The sequence below is a fragment of the Pseudorca crassidens genome, chromosome 6 (assembly GCF_039906515.1).
Source record: "Pseudorca crassidens isolate mPseCra1 chromosome 6, mPseCra1.hap1, whole genome shotgun sequence".
Taxonomy (NCBI): domain Eukaryota; kingdom Metazoa; phylum Chordata; class Mammalia; order Artiodactyla; family Delphinidae; genus Pseudorca; species Pseudorca crassidens.
In genome coordinates, this window is record NC_090301.1 from 60,929,484 (window position 1) to 60,943,612 (window position 14,129).

The following is a 14,129-nucleotide window of genomic DNA, read 5'->3' on the forward strand; positions in this document are numbered from 1 at the left end:
CCTCTGGCATCATTTGTTATCCCTCAGAGCTAGTTTTCCTTCCTTACTGTAAGCATGAATATGTCCTGGAGGATAGACAAGAAAGAAGAGCACCTGATCCACAGTAGAACCATTCTATTTTTATGAACTCCAGCCATGCAGTCCCAGAGTGGGATGTGGCCAGGGAGTGTTGGGGCTGGATTTTAGAGTGCATACCGGTGGCAGTTCTGCTCACAGATCAGCCCGTACTGCATTCCTTTGCAGGAACTCTGTCACACTGTTTCTGAGGAAGTATAATTTTGCTTCTTTGCCAGCAGCTGCACAGGCATATTTTCCACATTACTCAAGCTTCTGCTAGTGGCCACCTGGATGTGACAGAGAGAGTCAAGCCTAAACAGAATTAAAAGATATCAGTCATCTTAATTCTTTTCCAGGAAGTTAAAAATTATCCACAGTATATTTCCTGAGAATACGAAAAACCAAGGATTTTTTTTTTCATGCTCTTTTGAGTATTTCTGTTTAGAACATAAATAGATGAGCAGTGCTGATAATGTTCCCTTAAAGGGCTCTGTACGTGGCTGCCTATTTTGGCCTATTTATGTTAACAATGAACTTGAGTGAAGCTAATGAGAAGGTTATTTTCAGGCCTTGGAAACCACAGTAAAGGAAAATGACAGTTCCCACAGAACCATAATGTGACTGAAATAGAAAGGTGGTGACTGGCCTTCCTCTATAGAAGCAGGAAAAGCAGACTGGAGAGGGCTGATGATACTGCTTTGAAGCATTTGGTTTGCTTATTAGCATGTGCAGTCTGTTTCTGAGCAAGTTTTCTGGCCGCCGTGGAGACACAAAAGAGTTCATTTTAAAATGACTCAAAGTGATCAAGGCTTCTGCTGGGTCCCCTCTGCGTCCTCCCTTCCTACCTCCCCCCAACCCCCCCATAACACCACTCAGTGCAGTGGACTTCACACATGTCAGAGAACTGCTACAAGGAGAGGAACACACACATTGAGGGTGACCCTTACATCACACTTAAGCAAGGTTGCACAGAGCAGCAGTTGAGGGTGGCAAAGAAAGAAAACTTCTGTCCTGAGGAACTATATTGAGTGATGGGACATTACAGTGAGAGTAAATACCTACCCAGCCACCCAGTCCAGTCTCCACCAGGAATCATCGACCTGCTAGTCTGCAGCAGCCTAGGTGAGGCTTCTAATTGGATATCTAATGTTTCTGATGAATGTGGGTCAAGGTGAATAGATCTGTTTAAAAGCTCTATTCCCAAATGTTGTGAAAACCCAAAGGAAGCTGTGACCCGGTTCTTCTCCCACTGCCCCTGTTAATCACCATCTCTTCTTATCCAGGAGGGTCCTAAGTCTTTGAAAGAGCCAGTTTTCTCCCATCATAAAGTATTCCATTTGCAGAATAGTATACGGCATGAGCACTGTCTACTGATTTTATCTTACTTATTTTAATGCCACTGGGAGGAAATACTGGTTGTTCTCCCATGCTGGCCAACTCTCTGGCAAGTTTCTTTTGGTCTCTGTGTGTCAGTCTCTCCTGTCACTCCCATTTCCCATTTGTCACCTATTGTCTCAGCCTTTGGTGAGAACTGAAGTCCGGAAACACCCCCACAATTCTGAAAATAAGAATTTATACATCACAAATAAGACAGTCTTTTGCTGTACAGTGGTTGACATATTCATTCCTGTGATTAAAATGTAAAGCATCCGGCCTCTCATTAGCATTATTTCTTTCAATTAGATGCCCAGATTAATGATTTTTTTTTTTTGCGGTACGCGGGCCTCTCACTGTTGTGGCGTCTCCCGTTGCGGAGCGCAGGCTCCGGACGCGCAGGCTCAGCGGCCATGGCTCACGGGCCCAGCCGCTCCGCGGCATGTGGGATCTTCCCGGACCGGGGCACGAACCTGTGTCCCCTGCATCGGCAGGCAGACTCTCAACCACTGCGCCACCAGGGAAGCCCAGATTAATGATTTTTAATTCCACATTTCCTTTTGGTAATTTATTTATTTATTTTTTGCGGTACCGGGCCTCTCACCGCTGCAGCCCCTCCCGCCTCAGAGCACAGGCTCTGGACGCGCAGGCTCAGCGGCCATGGCTCACGGGCCCAGCCGCTCCGCGGCACGTGGGATCCTCCTGGACCGGGGCACGAACCCGTGTACCCTGCATTGGCAGGCAGACTCTCAACCACTGCACCACCAGGGAAGCCCTGGTAATTTATTTTAAATTTTATAATAGCTCAGATTTCTTTTTAAAGCAGGTTAATTCAGAGAAATGAGAAAGATACATTTGGCAGTTTTTGAGTTAACATGATTATGATTTCCTGAAAACATCTCTAGTGTGTTATATCTCAGCTGGTAATTTAGCAAATGTAATGGGTTTTTAAAAGTTAATAACAAATGCAGCTGCTATTTTTACTTTAAAATACCATTGTAAATAACTGTCTACCTAGGATGAGTTATCTATGTCGAGGAAAATAGTAAGAGAATTCCACTATACCTTCCTTTGTGAATACCTTACCACTTGAGAGTGTCCTATGTGAGAAAAAAAAATAGAGTAGCTAAAAGTTTTGTGTGCTGATAAATTTAGGAAACTTGTTTGTAGGTCAGCTTTGGTTGTTAATTTCATACAGTGCTCTTAGAAGTATACTTTAAATTTCATAACTTTAAGAGTTTTCCTTTATTAGACAATTAACTTTATCAGTGACATGTGGAAATTTCCAACTTCGAGAGCTCAGGTGTTCGTGTAATTGCTGTGCAAAAATAGCTTTAAATTGCCTTTTGTATAGGGAGGGTGGGAGGGAGGGAGACGCAAGAGGGAAGAGATATGGGAACATATGTGTATGTATAACTGATTCACTTTGTTATAAAGCAGAAACTAACACACCATTGTAAAGCAATTATACTCCAATAAAGATGTTAAAAAATAAAATAAATAAAATTTAAAAAAAAATTGCCGTTTGTTACATTGCAACTTAGAATAAATTTTCATAATACATATTAATCATATCGTATATGTCAGATACATATAAATGGATTAATTCAATTTCTTAGTTGTTATATTCAGTGTGATTCAGGGTGAATTCTGAATATTTAAGTATGGTTAGTGTGTCATAGTCCTTCTTCCCCTCAGCAGTATTGAATTTAATAAATGAATAATTGAGAAGTTGCTTCATCTGGCTGTGGTTAAACAGATCACTACATCCCTTTTACGGCCGTTGGCAGAGAGCAATTAACTCTGAATTGGCAGCCTTGGAGAGTAAAGGGAAAATTTTCTCCTCCAAGAAAAATTGATCATTAATATACCTGTTTAGAAAATCAGTTGGACAAGATGAAGACAGGGCAGATTTCTCTACACTATATTCTTTTATCATTATTGGCCTGAACTTGAGTTGAGTGAACAGCAGGATTAAGCTAAATTTTTCACTCATGGTCAGAAAAGTTGCTCTTCCAATTCCCCTGTTATCACAGATACTCTTGCAGTTCAGGAAATTAAATTATATGCTGGAGGTGTTTCCTTGTCTCATAGCCATAATTATGAGTTTGACTGAGCTTCCGTGGGGTCTCAGAGGCTGTTATACATTACTGGGAACTGTGGAGTTGCCAGCATTGATTGAAGGTACTGCTAAAAGCACAACTTTAAAAAGCAAAAAAAAAAGTTCCAGCTCATTAGCCTTTATCCCAGACTATCCTGTTTTGTTTCTGTTCTGTTGCTGTCCCACAAACCCATCTATTCTCATAGAGCATTTTATGTTCCTGTTGCTCATCATAATTTCATCATACAACCTTGCATAGTTTATTTTTTATATAATTCAAATGGGGTTTAATTAAGTCTGTTTTTCTGATCTGTCTTTATGTAGGTTCACTTCAATCAGCATTATTTTTACTATTTGGTTATACTGATTATAAGTCATACTGAGGTTTTAATTTCAGCTTGATGCTTCATAATGAGAGGAAAGTACAAAATCAGAAAAACAGATTATTTTCAGAGATATTTTGGAGGGGGTTAATCTTGATTTTGTGTTAGGAAGGCAGTATGTATAATGATTGAGCATAAAGTCTGATAGAATTGGTTTAGGTCCTGGCTCTGCTGGGTGACTCTGGACAAATTTTTTTATCCCCTCTGACCTTGAACTTCTTTGTCTGTAAATTGGAATAACATGTCTATCTGAGAGGTATTATTAGGATTAAATGGGAAAAAAATCCAAGTAACATTTGACATAGTGCCTGGCACAAAATAAACACTTAGTATGTACTATTGTGCTGCTGTTATTGGTACAATGATTTATGTGATGTTTGTTTTTTTCCTCCTAATTCCTGAGTGGGAAATACTTGAAAAAGGCTTGAAAGCGTATATATCAGCAGACCTTGACCATCATCTTTTAATAGTAATCAGATCCTTTTTAAAGATTGGATAAGCTAGGGTTGAATTTAGGTGCTTGATATATTTGGTACCTGCACCAGATTCTAGTCACCTCACTGCAAATTCATTTTCTTTATAAACTGTAGAAATTAAACTGTAGTACAGGCTCATATTTATGACAGCAATCTGATCCAAGATTTTGCAGTTTGTAGAACTGAATGTTTAATGTTCTCCATAAATTCATGGGATTTAATAGGAAAGTACATAGACTTTTTAGAGCTTAACCATAGAGATACTGTAATTCAGGGGTCCGGCCAGTGGCCTGTTAGGAACCAGGCCGCACAGCAGGAGGTGAGCAGCAGGTGAGTGAGTGAAGCTTCATCTGCCGCTCCCCATCGCTCCCCATCGCTCGCATTACCTCCTGAACCATCACCCCCCCACCCCCCACCTCCGTGGAAAAATTGTCTTCCACGAAACTGGTCCCTGGTGCCAAAAAGGTTGGGGGCCGCTGCTCTAATTCAACCCCTCATCAAATGAGGAAACTCTTTGGGCAAGTAGAATGAAGAATTCAACCAAGATTCCTTATCTTCATGTAAGATGTAGATAAAACTTTGCAAAAGAAAGAACTACCTAATAATCGTTAAATTGTTACCAGCACTCCAAATTTCCATCTGATGGTTATAAATGAATATAAAATAAATTTTAGAGTTGCAGTCAGTGTACAGACCATTCTGTGTGAATATTTTCTCTTAATATTATTATCCTTTAAATTTTAATTGCTACATAAGTTTACTCTGTTTTGACATGCATGGTTTGCTTGGTCATTCCTATGTTGCTGGCTGTTTGAGTTATTTCCACTTTTTCTTATTATAAATAGCACTGCTGTGAACATCTTTTCTTTCAAGTTACTCCACTGCTGTCTATCTCTTCCCCTGCCAATTAATTCCGAGGGGGATATTCCCACAAATTAATCACTTATATTACATTCTAGTTACTTATAGTTAGGTTCAAACTCACTTCACAAGTAACTTGGTATTGGAAACTCAAATGCTAGAGATTTGACTAAATATAGGTCTTCTTAGGTGGGTCACCTTTTATTAAGCAGAAAAATCTTTTACCAGCATAGAGTGAGTTACAAAGAGAGTTCTTAAGGTAAAAGGAAGAAGAGAAGGTGTGAGAAGACCCTGGGGAAATTTGACGGTTTCCTAATTCCTCCTGAGTCTGATTTTCGGAATGTTGTTTTGTTTTCTTACACAGTATATCAGGTACACTCCAATTTCTAAAAGTAGAGATAGAACTATTTTAAAGATATACAGCATTTTTAGATTAGTGATAAATAGGCTTCCTCCCATTAGTGCAGATGAGAGCATGTTTTGGACTTCAACATCACATAATTCTTTTGTTACAGAGATCTACTTTCATTTCTCAGACCTTAAATACAGATGGGAGTTTCTGTCTTTCTAGCAGTCCTGCTGCCAGATACAATTCAGCCCTGATGGGAAGGAAGTCTTGTGGCCAGATGGGTGGGGATCCATGGTACAAGGCCATAAAGATAAAAGTGGAAAGAAAAGAAAAATATAAGGGCTTCAGGACAGGGTTCTGTAACAGAGACAAACCTGACTACAGGCAACTGCTTGTTCTGAGGGTAAGGGCTTCTTTAAAATTCTCAAAGAAATGAGTCTGTTGTTTTTAGTTTTAGTTTATTTTTGGAATAGATTATAATTTCACATGGATCAAAATTCAAATGAGAATTCTTCCTCAAACCCTGGTCCCCAGCCACTCAGTTCCACTCTTTAGAGGCAACCAGTACTACTAATTATGTGATTATCCTTCCAGAAGTATTCTGCCCATATAGCAGTAAATATGTGTATATACATACATGACTGTTTTTCTGTGTATGTACACACATGTATTTTTTTCTTCTTTTGTTTCTAATAAATAGTTGCATCCTATACTTATTGTTCTACATTTTGCTTTCTCACCTAACATTAAGTCTTGAAAATTATTCTATATTAATGGAAGGTTTTTTTAATTTTTTGAAGGCACTTTAGAAATGTCACGTGTCTACACTGGGCGAAAGTAGTTCCTAACCCAGGGATTAGGTCTGGTATGTAATAGTATCCAAGAAATGTTTCTTGAGTGAGTGATTGAGAAAGTGAGTGAATTAATGATTATACTAATTTAAGCTGCAGATAGAAAGAGGCAGAAAGCTAAGAATTGCCTGAAGGTCTGAGACTGTTGACCTAACCCTGATGCTGAGACCCAGGGTAATCGAAGGGATGACATCACAAAATGCGTATCTCTTTTTAAATTGTATCAGAAATTCTCTTTAAGGCTTCAAATTAGGAGATGTCAATAAGAAGAGGTGCCTCTGGAGGTGGGTGAAGAATGGAGTTACGGGATGGCCCCTAGACCCCAGGAGTCAGATCATACGGTCCTGCTTCTGCTGTGACCGGGCTCCAGGACCCATACAAGTGGGTTCATTTCTCTGTGTGTCCTTTCTTCAAATGTGAAACAAGGGGGTTGGAGTAGATTATTGCAATGGACCGTTCTAGCCCTAAGATTATGTCATTTATTATTCCACAATTTCCTGTTTGATTACCAGTTTGCACAGACATTTGTCGTGTTGAAGCTGCATTTACAGAGACATAAAAAATGAGGTATCATTTCTCTAAGATAATAAAGAGCCTTACAGGTTATTGGTAAAAATGTGATCATTAAGATTTCAAGATTAGACTGTAGAAAGCAGTATGCAATGATTATATTCCTCACAAAAATTTATTGGCTAAATTATTGAGACAGAAGCAGACTTACCAGGGTAAGCCAAAATAACCCACACATTGACACATTTTGTGAGGATTAATACTCTGTAGTTTTAACCTTTAAAAGGTTAAAAAAGGGCTTCCCTTATAGCAGAAACTAACACACCATTGTAAAGCAATTATACTCCAATAAAGATGTTAAAAAAAAAAAAAAAGGGCTTCCCTCGTGGCTTAGTGGTTGAGAGTCCGCCTGCCGATGCAGGGGACACGGGTTCGTGCCCCGGTCCGGGAGGATCCCACATGCCACGGAGCGGCTGGGCCCGTGAGCCATGGCCGCTGAGCCTGCACGTCTGGAGTCTGTGCTCCTCAACGGGAGAGGCCACAGCAGTGAGAGGCCCGCGTACCGCAAAAAAAAAAAAAAAAAAAAGTTAAAAAAAAAAATCAGATAAATAAAAATTATTATAATATTAAAGTTATTCAATAGTAAATATAATTGTTATAAGTGAATAGTATATGTAATGTATTTAACAGTATTTAATTATTAAATATATTTAGTTATTAAAATAGTAACTAATGATAAATATAATTCATAGTAAAATAAATCCTTTTTCTTCTCTTTATTTTAGTGAAGTATGAGAGTGAAGCTAGTAAATATTGGGACACATTTTATAAGATACATAAGGATAAGTTTTTCAAAGATCGTAATTGGCTGTTGAGGGAATTTCCTGAAATTCTTCCAGTTGGTCAAAAAACTGAAGAGAAGGTAAAAGAATTATCATGGAATCATGTAAAAGTTCATGCTGCAAACTGTTTCTCAAGAATGCACTGCCCTACTATGCCTGAAGAAAAAAATCATGATAGAGAAAGTTCTGGCTCATCAGATGGTCAAAACAAAGCAGGATCTGATTTTTCCAACCTAGACTCCAAAGAACACAGAAAAGGACCTCTGAAGACTGAATTGTTTCCTGGTAGCAACGCCACTTTCAGAATCCTAGAGGTATGGTACTGCAGGGGCAAAAATTTTTCAATGTACATTCCATATTACTTTAATAACGATCCAGATTTTTTAGGGGGGAAATGATCAAATCTAACTATTAAATAAGTGTTCATATACTTTTGTGCATAAAAATTATTTAAGGGACTCATATCTTTAATTAGTCAGGTTTTAAGTTTGTGATTTAAATTTTTTTTAATTTGTCTACTTTAATTTCTAACTTGAAGGAAGTTTTAAATACCAATAAAGTTTTGGCCTTAATTTCTATCTTTCTGTTATTACCCACTTTTAGGTGAAATAGAAAAAAGTGAAGTATGTAATTTGCTATAATCTGGTGTAGACCTTGATTTTCTGTTTTAAAAAATAAACCTTTTCCTTCTGATTGTAAAGATAATATATACTGCTTACAGAGAATTTGCTAAAGAGAAAGAATAAAATAATCTACAGTCCCATAAACAAGGGATTTAATTTAACCACTATTAACATTTAACTGACTTTTTTCTCCTTTCGTTTATACTGTTTTGTATAGTTGAGCTATACTCTACCTGCATTTTGGGGTTTTGCTTTGTTTGTATTGAACATTATAACATAAACAGTTTTCCCTATCTTTAAAAATTCTCTATAAACATTTTCATGGCTGCAAAATACTTTACTATGTGGAATACTATGATTCTACTTACCTGTTTTCACTTGACTGGGCATTTAAATTGTTTTCAGGTTTTCAACAGCAAACATCTTTGGGTATAGACTTTTCTGCATTTTCTTTTATTATTTGGGTTCAATTTACTAGTTCATAATTTATTTAAAAATTTTAGTACTGTTAAAATATATTGCCAAATTGCTTTCTAAGAAGTTGTACTAATACCAATTCACTGCAGTGTAGGTCTGTTTCATCACACCCTTACTGATTGGAATATTCTTATTTTAGTGCTTTCTGCTTTGTTAGACAAAAATTTTACCTTATTTTAATTTGCATTCCTTTGATTGTTAAATAGGTCATATAGTTCTTTAAACGTTTAGAAGTCATTTGTACTTCTTTTGTGTTCTGTTTATTTCCTTTATTTATCAGATGCTTTTTAAAAAATGAGCTCTGCCCTTTATCATATTTAATGCAAATGTTTTTTTCACAGTATGTTTGTCACCTTTTAATTCGGTTTATTTTGGGTTTTGGTATGTAAAAATTTTAGATGTGTCCATAAGTCAGATTTCTCAGTGCATATTATTCTTGTGATTTACTTCATTGCTTTTGAGTTTAGAAAACTCTCCTATACCCAGAGATCCAGTAAATTTCTTTTAGTTTTTTTTTTAATAAAAAAATCTGACATTGGTGAGGAAAATTTAACTTTATTTTCATAATATTTGTTTATTCTTTGATTTTAGGTTGGCTGCGGTGCTGGGAATAGTGTTTTTCCAATTCTGAACACTTTGCAGTGAGTTTTAGAGTTTTCTCCTACAAAATTCTACATACATATGGGAGGTTGAGAAATTCTGGGAAAAAGTTGTCATGTATATGCCAGTAGTGTTCTTGTTCCTGTATAAACAATGACTAAAGGAAATTTCAAAAGAAGTGTCTTGGCTGAGTGTCTAATTTCATGTGAACTGAGAATTACTCTGAAAATAATGTTTCACAGGCATGGGTTGTCCACCATGAGTTGAAGTAATTTTTTAAGCTTGTGTTTATGTGGATGAGGGAATAAGAAGAGAGTAAGAGGTTGGATCCTTCTGCTAAGCTGGGAATTGCTGAACTTTAGAGATTTATTTACCCCTCCAGGTTATTTAGGTGTCATTTTACACATAGAGAATAGAGTTTAAAGCTTACACAAAATAAAGTGTAAGCTTTAAACTCATTTTTTTGTCATCACTTCTGGAGCCACACCCGGTATAAAACCTTCTCAAATGACTGTATCTAGACTTGAAATTGTTTGGAGTTATAGCACCTAACCCTAAGATTCAAAAAGGCAGAAGTAGGGGATAGGAGCAAAGATGTTCTCCTGAGTTGCCCTTCCCGTTCACCACCTCACCTATGTGTTTTAGTAGGTGATGAAGAAGATACACCTTACAAAACTTTAACACCTTTTACCTATGGCTGGTCTGTCAAGTCCCTATTTTTTTTTAAGTTTACATGATAGCTTTCCCATTATTTTTCCATTATAAAATCAACATAAGCACATTTGTAGAACGTTCCCATTAGAGGAAAATGGGTTGGGGGGAATCACCCATTATTCCCACCACCATTAGCATAGCTGCTGACAGAATTTTTGTTATAATTCCTTTCAGTCTTTTCACTATGCCTATTTTTAAATTTAAGAAAGTCTTTTTTTTTTAACTTTCCATTGTGAAAATGTAAAAGCGTTCAGAAAAACTGAGTAATACAGTGTATTCTCATACACCCACCACCTTGTTTCAACAGTTATTAACATAAGGCCAACATCATGACACTTTAAGTACTTATGATGGATCTCCAAAAAGCAGGACATACTTCATTACTATTATAAACCTAACATAATAAAAATTAAGTAATTCCCTAATATCGTCAAATTACCAGTTAAAGTGTCCAGCCAGAAGTGGTGCTGGCCAATTTGCAGTTCTGAATGGTCTTCCTCTTTCGGGACTTATTTTCTTTGTTTTCCCTTTTCCAATTTCTGGGCCAAAATTTCCTGTACTTTTATACCACGTAGCCAGATTCCTTCACCCCCGTGATCTCTGAACTTGTAATACACATAAATCTACTACACTGGCAGTTGATTGTGTGTTACTTTATGACTTACCTCAAGTTATTATTTAGCATATCGTTTCTCTATGTCTTATTTCTTCAACTACTATTCATATATTCCTTGAGGTAAAGAGCATATTTTACTCTAATCTGATTTTTCAGGTAGCCTAACAATACAATATAGATAGAGCTTGGTACACACTGACTGATTAATACCTCTGGCTCCCCACTTGTTAGTTGTATTTTTCCCTCTTCTACTTCTCCCTCCAACTAATAATTGCAAGCTCTTGCCTCTCACCCCCTGACTCTTTCTTTGTGGATATGTCTTTTTGGTTTTTTTTTTTGCCTCATATTCATATTTTAGAAATCACTGTAGCTCAATAACCTGAGATAATTAATTCATCTTTAAAAGGCAACCAGTGATTAGCCTTCCAAAGGGAGGATTAGACTTTTTTTTTCCCACCACAGAAATTGTGTTTTATTACTTTTGGAGAGTATAAGATTAATGTTTTACATTTTTAGAATATTTTACCATAATTAGACCTCTGGAATTGAGAGGTCATATCATTCTCCAAGGATCATTTAATTCTTAAACCCCTTGCCAAGAGAGTGCTTGGTGTGGTGGTAGTGGTGATATTTACACCTGTTTGCTGGGAGAAGGGCCAAGGCAGTCAGCCGATTTTACTGAAAAGCTCTGGAAAGTCATTGGGTGATCACAAGACCAACTTGGGTTGCTGATGCAGTGGGAATTCAGTTTCAGAGGTCAAGCTGCCGTCTGGTAGGACACATGGCAAATGGCACAGGCCTTCCTTTAGCTTACTAGACTGTTCTGTATCTTGTGAGTGTTTAGTAACTACTACCCAAAGATAGACTGCATACCTTTCATAAAAGCTAGATGTGCCAGTGTCCAGAGAAGCATTTTGAGCTATATGGAAGTATTTATAGAACCATGTTAACTTCTTAAGTTTTTAAGTTCCTGGAAGGCAGAGGCAGATCTTCCTTTAATGATGATAACAATGATGATAATGATGATGGTGATGATGATAGCAACAATAATAAGAATGACTAACATTTATTAGGTGCTTACTCTTGAGTCAGGCACCTTTCTAGAAACTCTACATATATGAGTCCATTCAATCCTTACAGCCAACTTAGATGCCATATTTATCTCTTAGGAGTTTGGGATTGACATATACACACTACTACTATATTTAAAATAGATAACTAACAAGGACCTACTGTATAGCACAAGGAACTCTGCTCAATATTCTGTAATAACCTAAATGGGAAAAGAATTTGAAAAAGAATAGATACATGTATATGTGTAACTGAATCACCTTGCTGTACACCTGAAACTAACACAACATTGTTAATCAACTATACTCCAATATAAAAGAATTAATTTTAAAAAATAAAGATGAAGAAACCAATTACAGAGAGATTAGATGGCTCTTCCATGGTCACCCAACTAAGTGGTAGAGCCAGGATTCAACCCTTGGCAGTCTTGTTTCAGAGCCCTTGCCCTTAGCCATCATACCACATAGTACTATATGTATCTGAGTGTTTTTTGAGACATTTCAAACATGTGTGACCAACCAACAATTACAAGTCACAAATATATGGATTTCATAGGAAACAATAAGGGTATATATGCTGCAATAAAGCACAATTTTTATATGGGATGGATGAGAAAATATAAGCAGCACAAGTTTTAACTTTGATTCAGTACTGGTTAACTTTTCATAACCATATCCTATTCATGATACATTAATTTATTTGGACAGATCTTAATTTGAATACAAACCCCTAGTGCCACAGAATGGCACTATATATGAATACTATACTATATATGAATATTATACATGAATGTAGTATTCATCAATGAGTAGCATTTGAGAGTAATGCAAGCCTGGGTGAGATTTTGCTAAATGCATATTTGTGCTTATATTCCGTGTTTATTTAGAAGTCCTCCTTGCTTAAAATGCCTCCTGAATCAAATTGGAAGTTCTAATTATGTGCTTCAAAGCCCATATATCCTGTCACACACTGGGCTCTCAGGATCCACTCTGCTTCTCATCCCTAGCATGTGACTCCCACTTCTAAACCCTTTCCCCTTCTTCCCACTTAGTAATGCCATCCCCCTCCTTCAAAATTCTTAAGACTTTCACCTGAGGGTGCCTGCCTTATGCACACTTCTATAGAAATTGTATATGTCCCCAACTAGGCTATAAAATCCACAAGAGCCAGGACCATACCTATAATTACTGTTTAGGACATACTGATCTCTTTCTGTGATTCAGACACACTACTAAGCAAGATGATGCAAGGATCCTTTGCTAATAGCATACAAGGGGTACTGACCCACAAAATTCAAAGTACAGTTGACCCTTGAACAATGTGGGGGGTTAGTCCACGAATAATTTACAGTCGACCCTTCGTATTTGTGGTTCCTTCTGTATCCGCAGATTCCATCAACCACGGACCATATAGCACTTAGTATTTACTATTGAAAAATATCCATGTGTAAGTGGACCTGCGAAGTTCAAACCTGTATTGTTCAAGGGACAGCTGTATGTGCCTGCCCATTAGTAACCATGGCTCAGCCATTGTTACTGAATTTCAGGTAAAGACCAAATAGAACTTGTCTAAGTTCAGTGGAGGCCAATTAAAATTAGTCAGGATTTTCATATGGGTAAACATCACCCCCCCAAAAAAAAACCCCTGAATTTGCTTACTTTATTTACGTATTGTAGGTAAAGCAACTGAGTCTCGGAGAAGTTAAGTCAAATTCAGTGTTAATAACTGGCAAATCCAGGATTTAAACACAGGTGTAATTGGCTCCCAAATCCCATACTCTTACTAGACAGTTTTATTAGACAGTTTCATTTACTACTTTGTATTCTAATGCTTGGTCCATGTATAAGGCTCAATAAAAGTTTGAAAATCGGGCTTCCCTGGTGGCGCAGTGGTTGAGAGTCTGCCTGCCGATGCAGGAGACACGGGTTCGTGCCCCGGTCTGGGAAGATCCCACATGCCGCGGAGCGGCTGGGGCCGTGAGCCATGGCCGCTGAGCCTGCGCGTCCGGAGCCTGTGCTCCGCAACGGCAGAGGAAAGAAAAGTTTGACAATCACTTGAAACGATAAGAATATATTAGTGTTTTATTATTTTTAGAAGTTGTATTTACATGCTGTTAATATAAACATATTAATATTATATTTAACAGCACGTAAATGCAACTGGGGGTTGAGGGTCCTTGGAGAGGATAGAACTTGGCTAAGCTAAGAGGAGTTACAGGCCACGC

General features: G+C 37.5%; 1 protein-coding gene across 9 annotated transcripts in view; it reads left to right on the plus strand.

Annotated features, from left to right (window-relative positions):
• METTL8 (methyltransferase 8, tRNA N3-cytidine) overlaps positions 1–14,129 on the plus strand; it is a 132,786-nt gene that overhangs the window by 55,514 nt on the left and 63,143 nt on the right. For all 9 annotated transcript variants that reach the window (XR_010944391.1, XR_010944392.1, XM_067741552.1 and 6 more), the window contains 2 exons: positions 7,748–8,118; positions 9,496–9,545. Coding sequence is in view for 7 of the 9 variants with exons in the window: in XM_067741552.1 (XP_067597653.1) it covers positions 7,748–8,118; positions 9,496–9,545 (421 nt within the window). In the remaining 2 variants the exon portion in view is untranslated. The remainder of the gene's footprint in view (positions 1–7,747; positions 8,119–9,495; positions 9,546–14,129) is intronic.